We start from the raw sequence: 16,693 nt of genomic DNA, 5'->3' as shown, positions 1-16,693 counted from the left end.
CTCCTGGCACAGTTACCGGAGGCTAACAGAAATCGGGAGCTTTCCGATCATGTGATTGGCTGTCAAGGCAGTCACATAATCATAAGTTCCGCTCCACCTCAAGGCATCCTAAACCCCTTAAGGGATGCCAGCTCCGAATGGGTTAAAGCAGTAGTAAACCTAAAAGCAAACATTTATTATATTGCAGCTTACAAACTCTTATCTGTGATGGAAGTATTCATTTTGTTTTTTAGGCTTTCTTTCTTCTATTTTCATCTGGTGATCTAGCCAGCAAATCTGATGTTTTTCAAAAGAACAAGCTCTCTAGCAGATGTAGCAGTTACAGGGATGAGACAAATCATTCAACACTGGCAGGGGTTCTCACAAAGATCAGCTTTAATTTATTTATGTAAAACCTTTATCCCATAAGGAGAAATGATGGTTTGCTGTAACTGCTCATAAAGTGTTAGCTGGAGTTTGGCTTTAGTTTGTTTAGTATTGGGATTACTAAATGCGGATTGTGGTCAAGTGACAGTCCTGTCCGAACCGTGGCTGTGCCACTTAGCAGCTGGGTGTCCTCTCCCAGGGTAGAGGGCTGGAGGTGCAGCAGGTCAGGATGGAGAGCTGAAGTGGGCTTGCAGCCACCAAATTGCATGGTACTGGAGTACCATGGGGTTTGGTGCAGTGTGATTTGAAAAAGTAATTCTTGCTCTACCTTTTTCATGTTCCAGCCAATTCAAATGAATGGGCTGTCAAAACTGGACCACACACACTCTCGTTGAACCAGCCCTTGAACTGTCCCCTGAATAACTGTATTATTTCAACAATTCATCAGTCAGTATTATGCAGCGTACACACGGTCGGAGAATCCGTCGGAATGCGTCTTATCGGACCGTGTCGTCAGATAATCCGACTGTGTGTGGTATGCATCGGACTGATTCCGTCCGAATCTCCGTCGGACCCAATTTTCCAACATGTTGGAAATATTTCCCGACCAACTGGGCCGGTCGGAACGTAATCCGATCATGTGTAGAGAATTTTGATCGGACCAAGTGCCACGCATGCTCAGATCAAATTCCTACATCAAAGCTATTGGCTACTAGCCTGAATCTAGTCCCATCGTAACGAAATTACGTCATCACATTCTGAAAGATAGGATTTTTCGACAACTTAGTCCGACCGTGTGTATGCAACAGTTTCGGACACAATCCGTCAGACTAAATCTGACGGACAAAATCCGACGGATTTGGTTGTGGAAATCTCCTACCGTGTGTACATGGGCTAAGGCAGCTATGGGCCATCTAGAAAACAACTTTATTAAGTTAGGGCACAGCAGGTTTGCTCCAATGCCTTCCTCCCTGGAAACACATAATCACCGTTCCTTTGCTCCCACACTGCTTCATCCATACACTGGGCATACTGGGTATGGAGGTGCATATGACCTATCTTCTCTCTGTTTGTGGATTGGCCCATTAACTGATGTGCCAATGAGGTGAGGGCATTAAAGAAAACCTGTGGATGTGCCCTCCATGGGATAGGCCCAAGTTTGTTTGAAAAAAGATGTTTTGTGACCTCAACAACAATTCCATTACATTGTGTGACAAAGATGCCACATTGGTAGCTCATGTCTGCAAGCTGGAAGCAAGAGGTAAGGGGATCCCTCAGTCAGGCCATTATTAATTGTACAAGAACTCTTTTGGGCAACAGGGATTCCCCGATTCTGTTTGAGTGATTTTACAACGATTCTTCGGGCAACAAACGCGGCAAAATCGTGCCGCTATTGGGGTGCCATTGGAAGTGATTGGGATCACAAGGGCATCCTGCGATTTGCCGTGACTCGGGATCGTGATTCTGCCCATGATGCGGGACGCCTAGATGTGAAAGGAGCCTTAGCCATTATTAAAGCTGAACTCTGGGGAAAGAAAAAAGCTCCCTTGTGCTGGGGCTGTCCCAACACTTCAAGGATTCAGTGCGTATTTAAATCTAGAGGACTTCAAAAACAGGTATACTTGCCTGATCTTTGGTTCCTGGAGGCTGTAAAACCAGTCCCCACCGCACCTTCTCCCCTATGTGCTGGTGGTCAGATGCCCTCTGAAATCACCAAGACCAAATCAGAACCCATACATCTGCACTGGAAATGAGGATGTTAAAGGACAGTCCACTTCCAGAGCATAGGGGAGGGGAGGAGAGCAGCGGTTGCCGAGGGACCCGAGGATCAGGTAAGTAAAAGTGATTTTAGAGGCCCCCTAGACCTAAACTAGCATTTTGCCTAACTGCAAGATAGCATTTTTTCTTTCCTGATAGATGGGCTTAAAGCTAGACATTCATGTCTTGTTTTCTTTTGATCATCTTCAGGACTCAGAGAGAGAAAATCAGTTGATTCCCCCCATCCTTTCTATACAGCATGGGTGGAGGAATCTCCTCAGTCTGCTACTGAATAATTATATAATTTTTCACCCGGCTTAGTTGTTTTTTTTGTTTTGTTTTTTTTAATTGATTTTGGTCCAGCCAAGTTGTATTTGCAGGGCCTTGAATTTTGGCCAAAATTTGAGCCACCTATGGCCAACCTTCGAAAAAATGCCTCCACTTCTATGCTTTAACTCATGTTAAAGCATAGATGTATGCCATAATGTGCTAGTATGCACCGCATACTAGCACATCATGACATACTTACCTTTCAAATAAAGTCCTCCAGTCACCGCTATAAAGGCTCCCATCTTCACCCAGTCTTCCTTCTGGAAACTCCGCCTTCTACAAACTCCGACCGCTTGAATGGCTGGGGTTGCGATGATGTCACTTGTGTGTGCGAGAGCAGAGGCCGTGGCACGGTGCTCTGCATTTAACAGCACACTGTGTGTTCTGAATGTAGGGAATCATTGCGCATGTGTGGGTGACGTCATTGGCTATTGCAGATGTAAATATCTCCTGAACAGTGCGTGTTATTTATTGTACCTACAGGTAAGGCTGATTGCACGCTTACTTGTAGGTACAAGCAGGGGCGGACTGACCATTCGGGCACTCAGGCACTGGCCGAGGGCCCCATGCTACTAAGGGGCCCCATCCAGGTGCTAGCCTCAATAAAACCAGGGACAGTATGTAAAAATCTGTGTTTTAAAAAAAAAAATCCCAAGATTATAGCTACCCCACCTCTCCAGTACCTTTGTGTGTGTGTGTGTGTGTGTATTGTGTGTCTGTGTGTGTATGCTGTGTGTGTGTGTTTGTGTATACTGTGTGGCCCCATAATCTATTGCCCAGGGGCCCCATAATCTCCTATTGCCTGGGGGCCCCATAATCTTCTCCTATTGCCCGGGGGCCCCATGAGTTGTCAGTCCGCCCCTGGGTACAAGTTAAAGTAGAGACTTTGCTACCACTTTAAGTTACAAAAAAATAACTTTTTATTGTTTTCAAGGCAGCCTCTGTCCACTGATGCATTTAGTATAGTTACCCTTTTGAAGATTATTCCTATTTACAGATGGCATGGAAATTCTTTGCCTACTGGCTCTCTGCTCCATGCAAATGATGTATACTTTATACCTTCCAACGTTATACCCATGTTTTGCAGTCACCTTTGATTTTACAGTTTTCCTGTTAAACCTGTGTCTTGAATTTTAAGCTGTATAGATTAAATAGAATGAGGGCATTTGGCTTTATGAATCACAGGCGCAGGTAGGCTTTGAGCTATTTCAGATCATATTGTCAGTATTGTGTTTTCTGAAAGCATCACAAACACTGGAAATGTTAGGTTTGATTCCTTTGGTGAACTCTGCAATGTCAGTGTGTTCAGAGATGTGATCCAGGTAGAAAACAATCATTTGTGCTTCTAACTCAAAGCCAATGTGCCGTGTGGGTGTAGTGCCCGCAAAGCTCCCCTTGTAGAGGTGAACGGTGCCGTTATCTAAGGAGTACACGGCCTTAGCTGTATTTTTCTGTTATCTTGGAAAGCAACAAATAATGTTTCTTTGCCTTGGTAGAAGTAATGAAGGCATTCTATATGTTTCTGTCATTTTGTAACTATGCGAGGAACACAATTGCATGATCCCCAGAGCAATGCAAATATAGATACATTGATGTTTAAAAAATAACTTTATATATGGCTTTTTTAAAGGCTTGGATAAATAAGGCAACATATTCTTAAAGGCTAAAGTCATCTTTGTTCATCTTTTTTTTTTCTAAATGTCAGCTCCCCTATGTACCAATATAGCATTAGCATACTTCTTTGCAAAAATAAAACAGCTTTCCATTCATTCTACACCAGCTTACTTCAGTGTCTTCATGACTATTTAACCACTTTCCTGCCCACCCACCATCATATGATGGTCTCCCAGAATGACCGTTCTCACACGCCCCCAGGGGCACGCCGTGTTGCTAGGACACGATGTGACCCCATGCTGTGTAAAGAGCTGTGGCCGGTCACATGTAAACACGGAGATGCCGGTGTCTTGTAAAATAGTGTCCTCCATCAGATAGTGTCCCCTGCGTACTGCGCATGCGCAGTACACAGGAACACAGATTCCGAAAATTGCAGAGGATGAACGGCGCCTGCGCCGTGAGTCCAGGTTCTATCCCCACTATCCAAGTGGACATAGAGCTAGAATAAAAAAGAGCCGAGCGGAGCGAGGCCGAGCCCGAAGCGTGGCGAGCTAAGCTCGCCCGTGAGGGGCCCTCTAAAATTCACAACCCTATGTCTGCTTGGATGGTGGGGCTACCACCTCCACTCACGGCGCAGGCGCCGTTCAGCTTCGGAGTTTTTCCGAAGCTTCGTCTGCTCCGTACTGCGCATGCGCAGTACGGAGCGGACACCATTTGATGGGCGGACTCTATTAGGCAGAACACCGGTAACTGGAGCTCCTCGCCTCACACTGATAGAGTGTGAGGAGGAGAGCCGATCAGTGGTATCTCCTCACAGGGGACCTCTAGATATGTAATCAGTGCCCTGATTACACTTAAGTGCCCAACAGTGCCAGCAATGATTGCACACCATTGCCAGCAATCAGTGCCAACCAGTGCCCACAATTTCGACCAATCTGTGCCCACAAGTGGCAGCAATCAGTGCCCACAAGTTCCAGCAATCAGTAGCCATTCGTGTTAGTGATGCCCATCAATGCCCATCACTACTGTCCATCAATACTCATCACTGCTGCCCATCAATGCCACCCACCAATGCCCATCAGTGACGCCCATCCGCGCCACCTATGTGTGCCCAATGGTGGAACCTATCTGTGCCCACCAGTGCCGCTTATCCGTGCCCAATGCCCACCAGTGCAACCCATCAATGCCGCCTTTCAGTGCCACCTATCAGTGCCCATAAGTGCGGCATATTCGTGCCTCCTCATCAGTGCCACCTAATCAGTGCCCATAAGTGGCACCTCATGAGTGACCATCAGTGCAGCCTATCAGTGCCCATCAATGCATCAGTGAAGGAGAAAAATTACTTATCTACAAAATTTACTGCCAAAAACTAAGAAAAACTTTTGTTTTTCAAAATTTTTGGCCTTTTTTTTTTTAAGGAAAAAATAAAATACTCAGGAGTGATTAAATACCACCAAAAGAAAGCTCTATTTGTATGAAGAAAATAATAACAATTTCATATGGTTACAGTGTAGAATGACAGCGCAATTGTCATTCAAAGTGTGACAGTGCTGAAAGCTGAAAATGGCCTGGGGAGGAAGGGGGTGTAAGTGCCCGGTATTGAGGTGGTTAAACACATTACTTTTTCCTTACTTCCTGGTCAGACTTTAGGTCATGACACAGGAAGGGTGGATGATGCACGGTGTGTGCTAATGAGATCTGCTGGTCAACTCCTTCCTGTGTCATGACCTAAAGTCTGACCAGGAAGTAAGGCAGAAGTAATCAAGCAGTAATCAAGCAGTGTGTTTAAACATCTATGAAGAGAGTGAGGTAGGCCTGTGTAGAATTAATGGAAAGCTGTTTTATTTTTGCAAAATAACTATATCAATGCTATATTGGTACATAGGGGAGCTGGAATTTAGAAAAGAAAAAAAAACCCTATTTCTCTTTCTCAGTTCTCTCCTCAGGGAGGGAGGGGGGAGAGGAGAACTCCTGCTCGAGTCACCTAGGTGGCCTGAGTGGAAGTGGGAGCTGGGTACCTGTCAAAACTAGGTACCCACCCCCCCCCCCCAAATTACAAAAATAACATGCCAAATGTGGCATGTCAGGGGGGTTAGCAGTCCTTAAAGCGGAAGTCCCACTTTTGGCTGGAACTCCACTTTAAGAACAAACCTACAGAACCAAATTTGTGTAACCTGGGGACTGCCTGTATGTGGCTAATCAATAGATTTTTTCATCCACACAGTGTGGATGGAGGAATCTCCAGGGCTGGGCATCTGATAGGAAGCTATCACTTATTAATTTTCCACCTGGCTCAGTTGATTTTTAAATCAGTATTAAACCCAAAACTTAATACATTGCAGCTTACCAATGATTCGATATAGTGGCCACATTCATTTTTTTAAGCTTTTTTTCCTTCTATTTTCACCTGATGATCTGTCCAGTAACACACCTCCTGTATTCAAGTGCCTCCACTCTGAATGAAGGAGCACATGGGGCACCTTTGGACAGCAGAATTGTCACTCTTGGCACTCTTGGAGTTAAATGTACTAGCAGATCACTAGCAGTGATCATAAATTCAAACCAAACTCCGGCCCACACTGTAGTTACAGCAAACATTTTTTCTTTCTTTTGGGATATAATTTTTACATGAATAAATAAAAGCTGATCATTGTAAACATCCCTGTCATTGGTTAATGGTTTGCTTCAACCCTATAACTGGCTACATCTGCAGGACAGCTTGTTCTGTTGAAAAAAAAAAACAGACTTACTGGATGGATCACCAGATGTAAATAAAAGAAAGAAAGCCTAAAAACAAAAACGAATGCAGCCATAAGATCTAATAACTGGTAAGCTGCAATATAATTAATGATTGTTGTTGGGTTTAAAGTGGTTGTAAACCCACAATAAAAAAATAAAATAAAATAAAAAAACCTGCAAGACAAAGGCATAATTTAGTATGCATAGCATTCTAGCTCATTATGAAATACTTACCTTAGATCGAAGCCCCCTCTGTGCTCCCCATACACCGCTCTGGACGGTGACATCGCTCCGGGAGTTGCTTCCGGGTATAGCAAGCTCCCGTACCTTGAATGGCCGGAGCCACGATGACATCACTACCTACATGCGCACTAACTGAAGCAATGGCACAGACGTGCCATGTGCCGATGACATCTAGTACCTTCCCTAATGCCGTGTACACATGGCCGGACTTTGACAGCAAAGGTTTAGATCATGCTTCCAATCTTTCCGATGGACTCAAGTCTGGTCGAAAAATCAATTTGTCTGTATGCTAGTCCAACAGACAAAAACCGACGCTAAGGCAGCTATTGGCTACTGGCTATGAACTTCCCTATTCTAGTCCAGTCGTACGTCATCACGGTCAAATCCGTCAGTCTTTGGTGTGATTGTTTGTAGACAAGTCTGTTTTGGCGAAACTCCGTCGGAACTCTGTTGAAAAGTCCTTCGGAGTTCACTCCAACGAAAAGTCCGGCCGTGTGTACACGGCATAACAGATGGGGTACCTTTCTCTATGCTATCCACTCGCATAAAGCAGGCCAAGCCTGGGAACCAGGGCCTTAAATAGGCTATGCCTGACCCAAGATGGCTGCCAAAGTCATGTGGGGTGGCAGCATCCAACTGGATTGCTTCTCCAGTGGCCCAGGAAACCATAAACGTCCCTCTTAACTTCCTTTCCAGCTACAAGGCCGCTGTGGATGAGCGCCACCTGCAGTGGAGAAAGTAGACTGCACCTGAAGACATATTACTTCAAATCCATTGTCTATTCGCAGGCTGGCTGCAGGGAGGTGCCCAAGCTGTATTACTTAACGGCAGTATGGAAAAATGTAATCATTAACTTAACCGTGCTGTCTGGCAGAGCTTTCTAAATCTCAGGGCCGGGGGGACAAAATTAGAGACTCTTTAGCAGATAAAACAGTTCGTATACATATATTTTAGCCCCGTATTTGGTTGTGTGCTTGGAGTTCGGCTTTCAGTGCAGATTCTTTCTGGTTCCTGAGATTTGTCCAGACCTGAGAGCGGACGTACCACATTACAAAGGAAGGCAAATGAATAAACAGCACTGTTCCACCACAATTAAAGTTATTTATTATGCATCCTCAAGCTTCAACACTATTTCAGTTTTTGGATGCTTTAATGTCTTTTAATTGCTTGTGCAGTCATTTAGTTTGAAGCATTTGTGACTGATTAATTTACATTACAAATTTCCTGTTCCTTATTCATTTTCTTTCAGACTTCTTGGACATCCTCAGCCATTTTCATTTTGACAATAATTACTTGCACTGAGATATCTTCCATATCCTCTCAAGATACAATGACTTGCCTTCATATGCACTGTTATAATAAGCCATCAGCTAGTCCTAAGTGCTTCCCCGTTGCAGATAATGCTGTCTTTGATCTTAGTCAATTGTTTGTTCCTTTTTCTATTTACATAAATGTACCTACATTAAAGGAAAGCTGTACTTTTAAAATGCATTCATTCTATTATTATAGCAAGGATACAGAACGACTTTGCAAATATGACCACTTACCTCTGCCTTTCTTTTTCATGCTCTGTGAGAGCTGTCATTAAATGCCGATGCCGGTATAAACAATGCCTTGTTTACATTTAGCCTGAAAGCACTTATCATAAGTACAATGCAGGGAGCAGCTATCTGTTTGACTCAAAATGATCAGTACCAGGAGCTCTAAATGACATTTTCTATACTAAATTGCACCTATATAATACTCAAAAAACTGATCGCAAACTGCCAAAAAAAAGTTTAACTCTTCCCTGGCCATACCTCCCAACTTTTTGAGATGGGAATGAGGGACACCTACTAGCAAAAGTATGTAGGCATAGAACCACGACCCCCTAAATGAGAATTAACCCCCAAAAAAAGAATAGTTAAACCCACAAGCGCTTTTTTTTTACCACTACTATTCCTTTATATTGGCTTTTCAAATTTACAAATTACAAAAATTTTGCTCTGGGAAACACTTTTTGAAAGCTAAGTAGTTCATTTTATATACAACTACATAGATCAGGCCAAAATGAGGGACAAATGAGGAGGAAAGAGGGACAGAGGGACATTGCTCCAAATCAGGGACAGTCCCTCGAAATCAGGGACAGTTGGGAGCTATGCCTGTCTATCACCCCTGCCATATGATTCCATACAGCCAACTGTGAAAAGCAGAATGCAAGTGCCCGGGGCTTGTCAAAAGAGAAAGAAAAACATTTTTTTTTGCAATACTTCTTAAGGCCCATACACACGATTTGACTTTTTGACAACAAACATGCAAATTAGCTGTTTTAAGGCAACATCCGACCTTGTGTACGCTCCATCTGACAAACTTTTTCGTTTTTCATCGGACTTTTGCTGGCTGTGAGAACGGACAAACTTTCTGGCAACAAAAGTCAGAAGGAGCAAAGTCTGATCGTGTGTACAGAAAACCATAGGACTTTTGTACAAAGTACAAACGCATGCTCAGAACCAAAGCAAAAGAACAGACAACAATACAGAAGTTGACCAAAGGTGGCAGTAAAGAGCAGAAAAATCACATAATTTGGTGAAAGTTGGCTGAAAAAGTCCTGCCGTGTGTATACAATACAAGTTTATTGACAGAACATAGATGTCATTTGTTTAAGGGGGGCTATACAGTTACAATATAATTCAATACAGTTGGGAGTAGAGGGCTCCGCCCCCAAAGAGCTTGCATTATAAAGGAGACCAATGACAAGAGAAGAATCCACTGCGGATAGTACTTATATCTGTGTAGGAGGAAACATCCTAAATAAACCTAAAAGACATTTTTTTTTTTTTTTTGCAGAAACATGAAGATGAAAGTGAAGCCTGGTTACACCGGCAGGTAAAGAGACCTCTTTTACATTTTTCACTTTAAAAAATAGTTTGATGAATGTTGTTTAAAATGTACCTATGTACTTATATTTTATATTATATTATATATTATTATATAATATATTATTATATATGTTATTTTATTATATTTTAGGTTTCATTTACTAAGCGCTAAATGAAAATACACAACTAAAGCTTGCTGTTCTCAACCAAAATGTTAAAATATGAAACATGGCCAATGAAATAGAATAAAAGGCCAAGCTCTGAGAAGGTGCTTTAATTGCAGGTTGGTGGTTGGCTGGATTTGCAGGGGCAAGCGAATTGCAGGAGGAAAAATCTATAGATTCCTGCTGCTGAGATTGACAGTTGTGTGCGGATAGCTCCAGTCGCCATGACGGGTTGCTGGCTGTCACAGCTACTTGTGACTGTTCACACAGCCAGCAATATCCTGCAATGATCATGGCTGGATGCACTTTGCCAATGGCTTTTGCAGCTGGATAAATGCCTTTAGGTTCTTTCAGTTTTGATTTAAAGTAGGTTTGCACCAATACCGGTGTTCCTGCCAGGAATCCTGAGAGATGAGAACTTTATTTGCCCTTTGCCTGTGTAGCAGCCACAACCCTTGCTGGGCGGCCTTGACTTATTGGGCTTACCAGTGACCTTATCTTGGCCTGCTCTTCCACGTCTAGGGGTTCCCAGGGTAGACACGGATAAAGTCCTTTAACCACTTCCCACCCGGCCAATGCACATATACGGCCGGGTGAGAGCCGTCTACTCCTGATAGGACGTTCAGGAACGTCCATCAGGAGGAGCGGGATCGCGCGTACGCGCCCGCGCAGCGGCGCGATCCCGATGCGCCCGTGTCACCCGGACAAGGCGCATCTCAGATCGGCAGGAGGGCTCTGTGATTGGCCCTCCTGATCACATGACGGCCGTGTCCAATCACGCCCTTCATGTGATGTAAACAAACAGCCGGTTGCTAGGCAATCGGCTCCTCCTCTCCTCACACAGAAGTCATCGCTGAGGAGAGGAGAGCAGATCGCTGCAGCCGGCTGATGATCAGTGAGTATGAGCTGTTTTTTACAGCTTTTTACTCACTGATCACTAGTCTAGTGTACACACAAATCACCACACAGTAAACACACTACACAGTATAAACACAATGTCCCCACACATGTCCCCAAATAATAAAAACACATGTCCCTAATAATAAAAACATGTCCCCCACATATGTCCCACTAAAATCACATGTCCCAATGATTATCTGCACACATATGTACGTGATCACCTGCACACATATGTACATGATCATTTGCGTACATATGTCCGTGATCACACAAACCAATTATTATACACTTAACGGAATTTTTTTTACCAAAAACATGTAGCAGAATACATTTTGGCTTAAATTTATGACAAAATTTGATTTTATTGGATTTCTTTTAAAATAGAAAAAAGAAAATATTGTTTTTTTTTCCAAATTTCCGCATTTTTGCGCTTATATCGCAAAAAATAAAAAACGGAGTCGTGAATAAATACCACCAAAATAAAGCTCTATTTGTGCGAACAAAATGATAAAAAATTCATTTGGGTACAGTATAGCATGACTGCGCAATTGTCACTGAAAGCGCTAGAGCGCTGAAAGCTGAAAATTGGGCTGGGAAGGAAGGGGGCGAAAGTGCCCTGTATTGTAGTGGTTAACAAAGGTTTTATTTTGCAGTAGTAACATCCAATAACACAGTCTCATGGGAACAGAGGGCACAGGTGAAGAACTCAGGCACCTTGAACTGCAGGTCTAGCAAAGTCTCTACTTCCACCCAGAGAGTAGCCACTCGCAGCTGGGTACTTCAAGGCTGAACAGATCTCTAGCCAGAGATCATGGCAGTCAGCACATTGACTCAAAACTTGAAGCAATCCTATGAACGTCTAGAAGTTGTAACTAATGGTGAGCAGGAACCTTTTTCCTCAGTACCTGGAACGTTTCCCGTCTCCTCAATGTTACTGAAAAAACATGAATTCATCAATGTCCTTCCCAACTCAGTAACCAGGCACTTCCCAGGATGCCACTTGCCGCCCCTCCTCTGAAGAGTCCTCCCCCGGTCACTTCCATGAGCTGTGGTGCCTCTCCAAGCCGAGAGCACACCCGGACACCTTGAATCCTCCCTCAGTTACTGCACCTCGGACCAGCAGGGTCCGAGACTTGGGAACAGACGGATCCCTGCCCCAGACCAGGCAGGTCTATCAGGGGCCTCTAACCGGAACATGTTGCGGGATGTCGAACACCCTGTGACCGGGACCCCTCACAGGGCTACCCCGGTCCTGGAACCAAAACAGACCCCACAGGTCTCACAAATTCCTCTCCCTAAACACGTGACCCACACACCTTAAGTACCCCTTCCCAGACTCCTCAGCGGGCCCTGCACTCCCACTGATTGGTTCCGAGAAGGTTGATACTCAAAACGTCCAACCAGGCCTGGTTCTGGCCTGTCATGTGCACCTCACTGCTCACATGACCAGGCAGAACTTCCAACACAGCCCAGCCAGACTGATATCAAGGCCAACCTACGTAAGTAACCCTCAGAACCCCTACCATTCTGAGGCAAAAACTAAATTTACATACGTATGACATTTTGTCCAAAATGTCATCTGCTACACCTGTACAGCATCATTATCAGTTAGCATTGTTCTCAACACTCGTGGTGGACTACAGAACACCTCCCTTTATGTTATGAAGAGGTGTAGGTGTTCTGTAGTCCTAACATACAGTAATTGTGTCATCCTAGGACAGGAAGTGTGTTACTGGCAGGAGCACCAGGTAAAAAGCAAGGGGAAAAAGGCCTGAAAAGAAAAAAGGAATACAGCTTTCACATCTAAAGTCTGGTGTGCTGAATACATATGTAATAATATATTATATTTCTGTTTTTTTGTTTGAGATACATTTTTAAATTTAGCTTCGCTATCGTACTACATTCACAGGATGTTTAAAGACTCAGGAACAGAAGATTATAGTATCTGTCAGAGGAAATCATTAATGACAATCTGACGGGTGTATATGACATGATACTATTGTCTTTATTTAACATAATCCGTGTCAGTTCTTTTCTAGTAGATCTTATGTGAAATGAAAACAAGATTTTTTTTTATATACTTATTCAACAGACTCCTCTATTCAGTAATGACACGGTGCTTTTCAGGAAGGTTCAAGCTTGGTTTAACCACCAGGCCATTTCTTGCTATACAGCACTGTGTTATTTTAACTGACAATTGTGCGGTCATGCAATGCTGTACATAAATTACATTTATGTCCTTTTTTCTCCACAAATAGATCTTGCTTTTAGTGGTATTTAATCACCCCTGCGTTTTTTGTTTTTTTTTGCGTATAAATGAAAAAAGACCAAAAATTTCGAAAAAAATATAAATATTTTTTACTTTCTGATATAAAACCTATCCAATAAAAAATGGATTTGCATTTATTTATTTTTTACTAGTAATGGTGGCGATCAGCAACTTATTTTGTGGCGGACAATCAGACACTAACAGATGCTTTTTGGGCACCAGGGACACAATGCTCAGTGCTAAAAAAAAATGCACTGTCACTGTACTAATGACACTGCCTGGAAAGGGGTTAAACATCAAGGGCGCTCAAAGGATTAAATGTGTGCCTAACCAGTGTTTTGGTGTACTGTGTGAGATGCTTTTAAGTCATGGATTTTCTTTCCCTGCTTTGCAAAAATCACAAAAAAATTAATTAATAAATCACATGCGATGTCTGTGTACAGTGTGAACCCGGGCTCAAAGTCACTTCCAACATATCAGCTTCAGAGACAACATGTTCACTTGCTGCCTAATATATCCCACCCAATTTCAGGTGCCATTGTCATACCTCCAAACATTTTGAGATGGGAACGAGGGACACCTATTAGCAAAAGTATGTAGGCATGGGACACACACCCTGCCACGCCCCTTTAAAGGAGAATTATACAAGATAATGAATTACTTTAACCCAAAAGTGCTTTTTTTAATCATTTATTTCTTTATACTGGCTTTTGACATTTATAAATGCAGCAATTTACAAACTGGATGAAAGTATTAGCACTGGGAAACACTTTTTGAAAGATTAAAAAGTGCATTTTATTTATTATTATTTATTTCAGGTATAGCGCCGTCAGTTTACGCAGCACTTTACATATACATTGTACATTCACATCAGTCCCTGCCCTCAAGGAGCTTACAACCTAAGGTCCCTAACTCACATTCATATATACACATACTAGGGAACATTTAGACAGGAGCCGATTAACCTACCAGCATGTCTTTGGCGTAAAAAGTGCACGTTATATACAGTTATATAGATCAGACCAAAATGAGGGACAAATGAGGAGGACAGAGGGACTTTGTTTCAAATCAGTTGGGAGCTATACATTGTAACAAGATAATTCATTTTATTCACTTTACATGTCAGTGGCCATAATGTTGTGGCTTATCGATGTATATTGGAACACTAGGTCGCAGTACCAGATTTCACCTGTAGGTGGCAGTGCAAGGCAATGTGGTTGCACACCTAGCAGAAGCAGCTTATTCCATGGTTTATGTTTGCCTCAAACCACTCTTTTTTTTTTTTTTCTTGAAAAATAATTATACTCATGGCTTGACAAAATGATAAAATTGGAACAAGCGCAAGCAAGCAAAACGTTGATTACAGATGAACTGTTATGCTTCGATTGGATCAAATTAAAATGAAAGCTAATCTGACAGTGTCTTATTGCTGCCGATGTGAATGCAGATTAACCTGGAGCTATTATTGTTCTAGAAGTAGCAGGCAGGCTACTCCAGGAATAACAGTTAACACCGTGCAATTGTTTTTCATACACCTTCAGCTTCAAGTGCTTTGCTGAACCATTAGACTATTGATTTCTGCCTCATGAATGTTAAGTCTTCCATCTTCTCTATCCACCAGAATGAACAACCGATCTTCTCCAAAGACGGCAGAAAGTTCTTTTTTGTGAGAGCTATTCCACAGCTGGGTCGTGGCAAGTTCCATCACATCGCTGTTTCTTCATCTCAGGTAAAAGTCGTTTAATTTTGATGTCCGATATTCATTTAAATCCTCCAATCACAAGTCTTACAGCTCATAGATGTGGGTTTTTGTGGAGCTGCTGCAGTTTGAAGCGATTGCCTGTTTTTAACGAGCCTCTTTCTGAGATTTGTTTTTTACAAGTTAAAAACATTTATTTTTTTTGCTAGAAAAGTACTTAGAATGCCCAAACATTATACATTTTTTTCTAACACCCTAGAGAATAAAATGGCGGCCGTTACAATACCTTCTGTTACACAGTGTTTGCGCAGTGGTCTAACAAGCGCACTTTTTTGGGGAAAAAATACAATTTTTTGAATAAAAAAAAAGACAACAGTAAAGTTAGCCCAATTTTTTGTTATATTGTGAAAGATAATGTTACACCGAGTAAATTGATACCCAACATGTCACACTTCAAAATTGCTCCCGCTTGTGTAATGGCGACAAACATTTCCCCTTAAAAATCTGCATAGGCGATGTTTAAAAAATTCTACAGGTTGCATGTTTTCAGTTACAGAGGAGATCTAGGGCTAGAATTATTGCTCTCGCTCTACCGATCGCAGCAATATCTCACATGTGTGGTTTGAACACCGTTTTCATATGCAGACGCTACTCACGTATACGTTCGCTTCTGCACACGAGCTTGGCGGGACGGGGATCGTTTACTTTTTTTTTCTTATTTATTTTACCTTTTACTTTTTATTTTTACACTGTTCTATTAAAAAAAAATGGTGTCACTTTTATTCCTATTACAAAGAATGTAAACATCCCTTGTAATAGAAAACAGTATGACAGGAACTTTTAAATATGAGATCTAAGATATCTTATATTTACACTAAGGCCCTTTTCACACAGGGGAGGGAGCGATGCTTTACTGTTGTTTTAGCGGTGGTATTCGGCCGTTAGCGGGGCGGTTTTACCCCCCTGCTAGCGGCCGGGAAAGGGTTAAAACCACCGCAAAGCGCTGCTGCAGCAGCTCTTTGCCAGCGGTATAGCCGTGGTGCCCCATTGATTTGAACCGCTCCAGAGATGCTGCTAGCAGGACTTTTTTTACTGTCCGGTCAGCGCACCGCTCCAGTGGGAAAGCCCTCGGGGCTTTCACACTACAGACACAGCAGCGGCTCTTTCAGGGCGCTTTGCATGTGCTATTTTTAGCACTGTAGAGCCTGCAAAGCACCCCAGTGTGAAAGGGGTCTTAAATGCAATAAAAAAAAAAACAAATGTTGTCATTAAAAAAAAAATGTCCCTGCAATGATATGGAGATGGGTGGCCATCATCCCCTCACTCGTCTTCATACCAAGCCAGCAGAAGGATCCAATCGCCTCCACCGCTGCTGACGGCTACGGAAGGTTGCCGAGGGCACGGAGTATGGTGGGAGGTGGGGCCCCTCTCCCGCTGCCAATAAAAGTGATCTCGCGACGAATCCGCCGCAGAGACCACTATTATCGGAAACTGAACCGCCGGCCGAAGAAGAGGATAACAGGGTTATGGCAGCTAACTTCAGCTATAATAACTAGACTTGTGCACAATGGAAAATTTCGTTTAGTTTCGGTTCGTTGTCATTCGTAAAATACATCATTTTGTTCTGTTATATTCGTTATGTTAAGTTAATACGTTTTCGGATAATTCGTTATTATTCGTAGAGTGTCGAATTCATTCGTTCGTATTCGTTGAAATTCGATATTTATGTATGTATAGACATTCGTAGTGATTC

The 16,693-nt window shown here is 42.8% G+C and overlaps 1 protein-coding gene across 4 annotated transcripts in view; it reads left to right on the top strand.

The window, feature by feature from the left end:
* The window catches only part of DPP6 (dipeptidyl peptidase like 6), a 1,860,394-nt gene that overhangs the window by 1,729,806 nt on the left and 113,895 nt on the right, over positions 1-16,693 (top strand). For all 4 annotated transcript variants that reach the window (XM_077491167.1, XM_077491164.1, XM_077491165.1 and 1 more), the window contains exons 12-13: positions 9,877-9,915; positions 14,863-14,970. In XM_077491167.1, the coding sequence (XP_077347293.1) occupies positions 9,877-9,915; positions 14,863-14,970 (147 nt within the window). The remainder of the gene's footprint in view (positions 1-9,876; positions 9,916-14,862; positions 14,971-16,693) is intronic.

The sequence above is a fragment of the Lithobates pipiens genome, unplaced genomic scaffold (genome assembly GCF_037356315.1).
Source record: "Lithobates pipiens isolate NorthernLeopardFrog02 unplaced genomic scaffold, aLitPip1_a1.2 Scaffold_19, whole genome shotgun sequence".
Lineage (NCBI taxonomy): Eukaryota > Metazoa > Chordata > Amphibia > Anura > Ranidae > Lithobates > Lithobates pipiens.
Note: the sequence above shows the minus strand (reverse complement) of the source record. Positions and strands in the feature narration are given on the sequence as shown.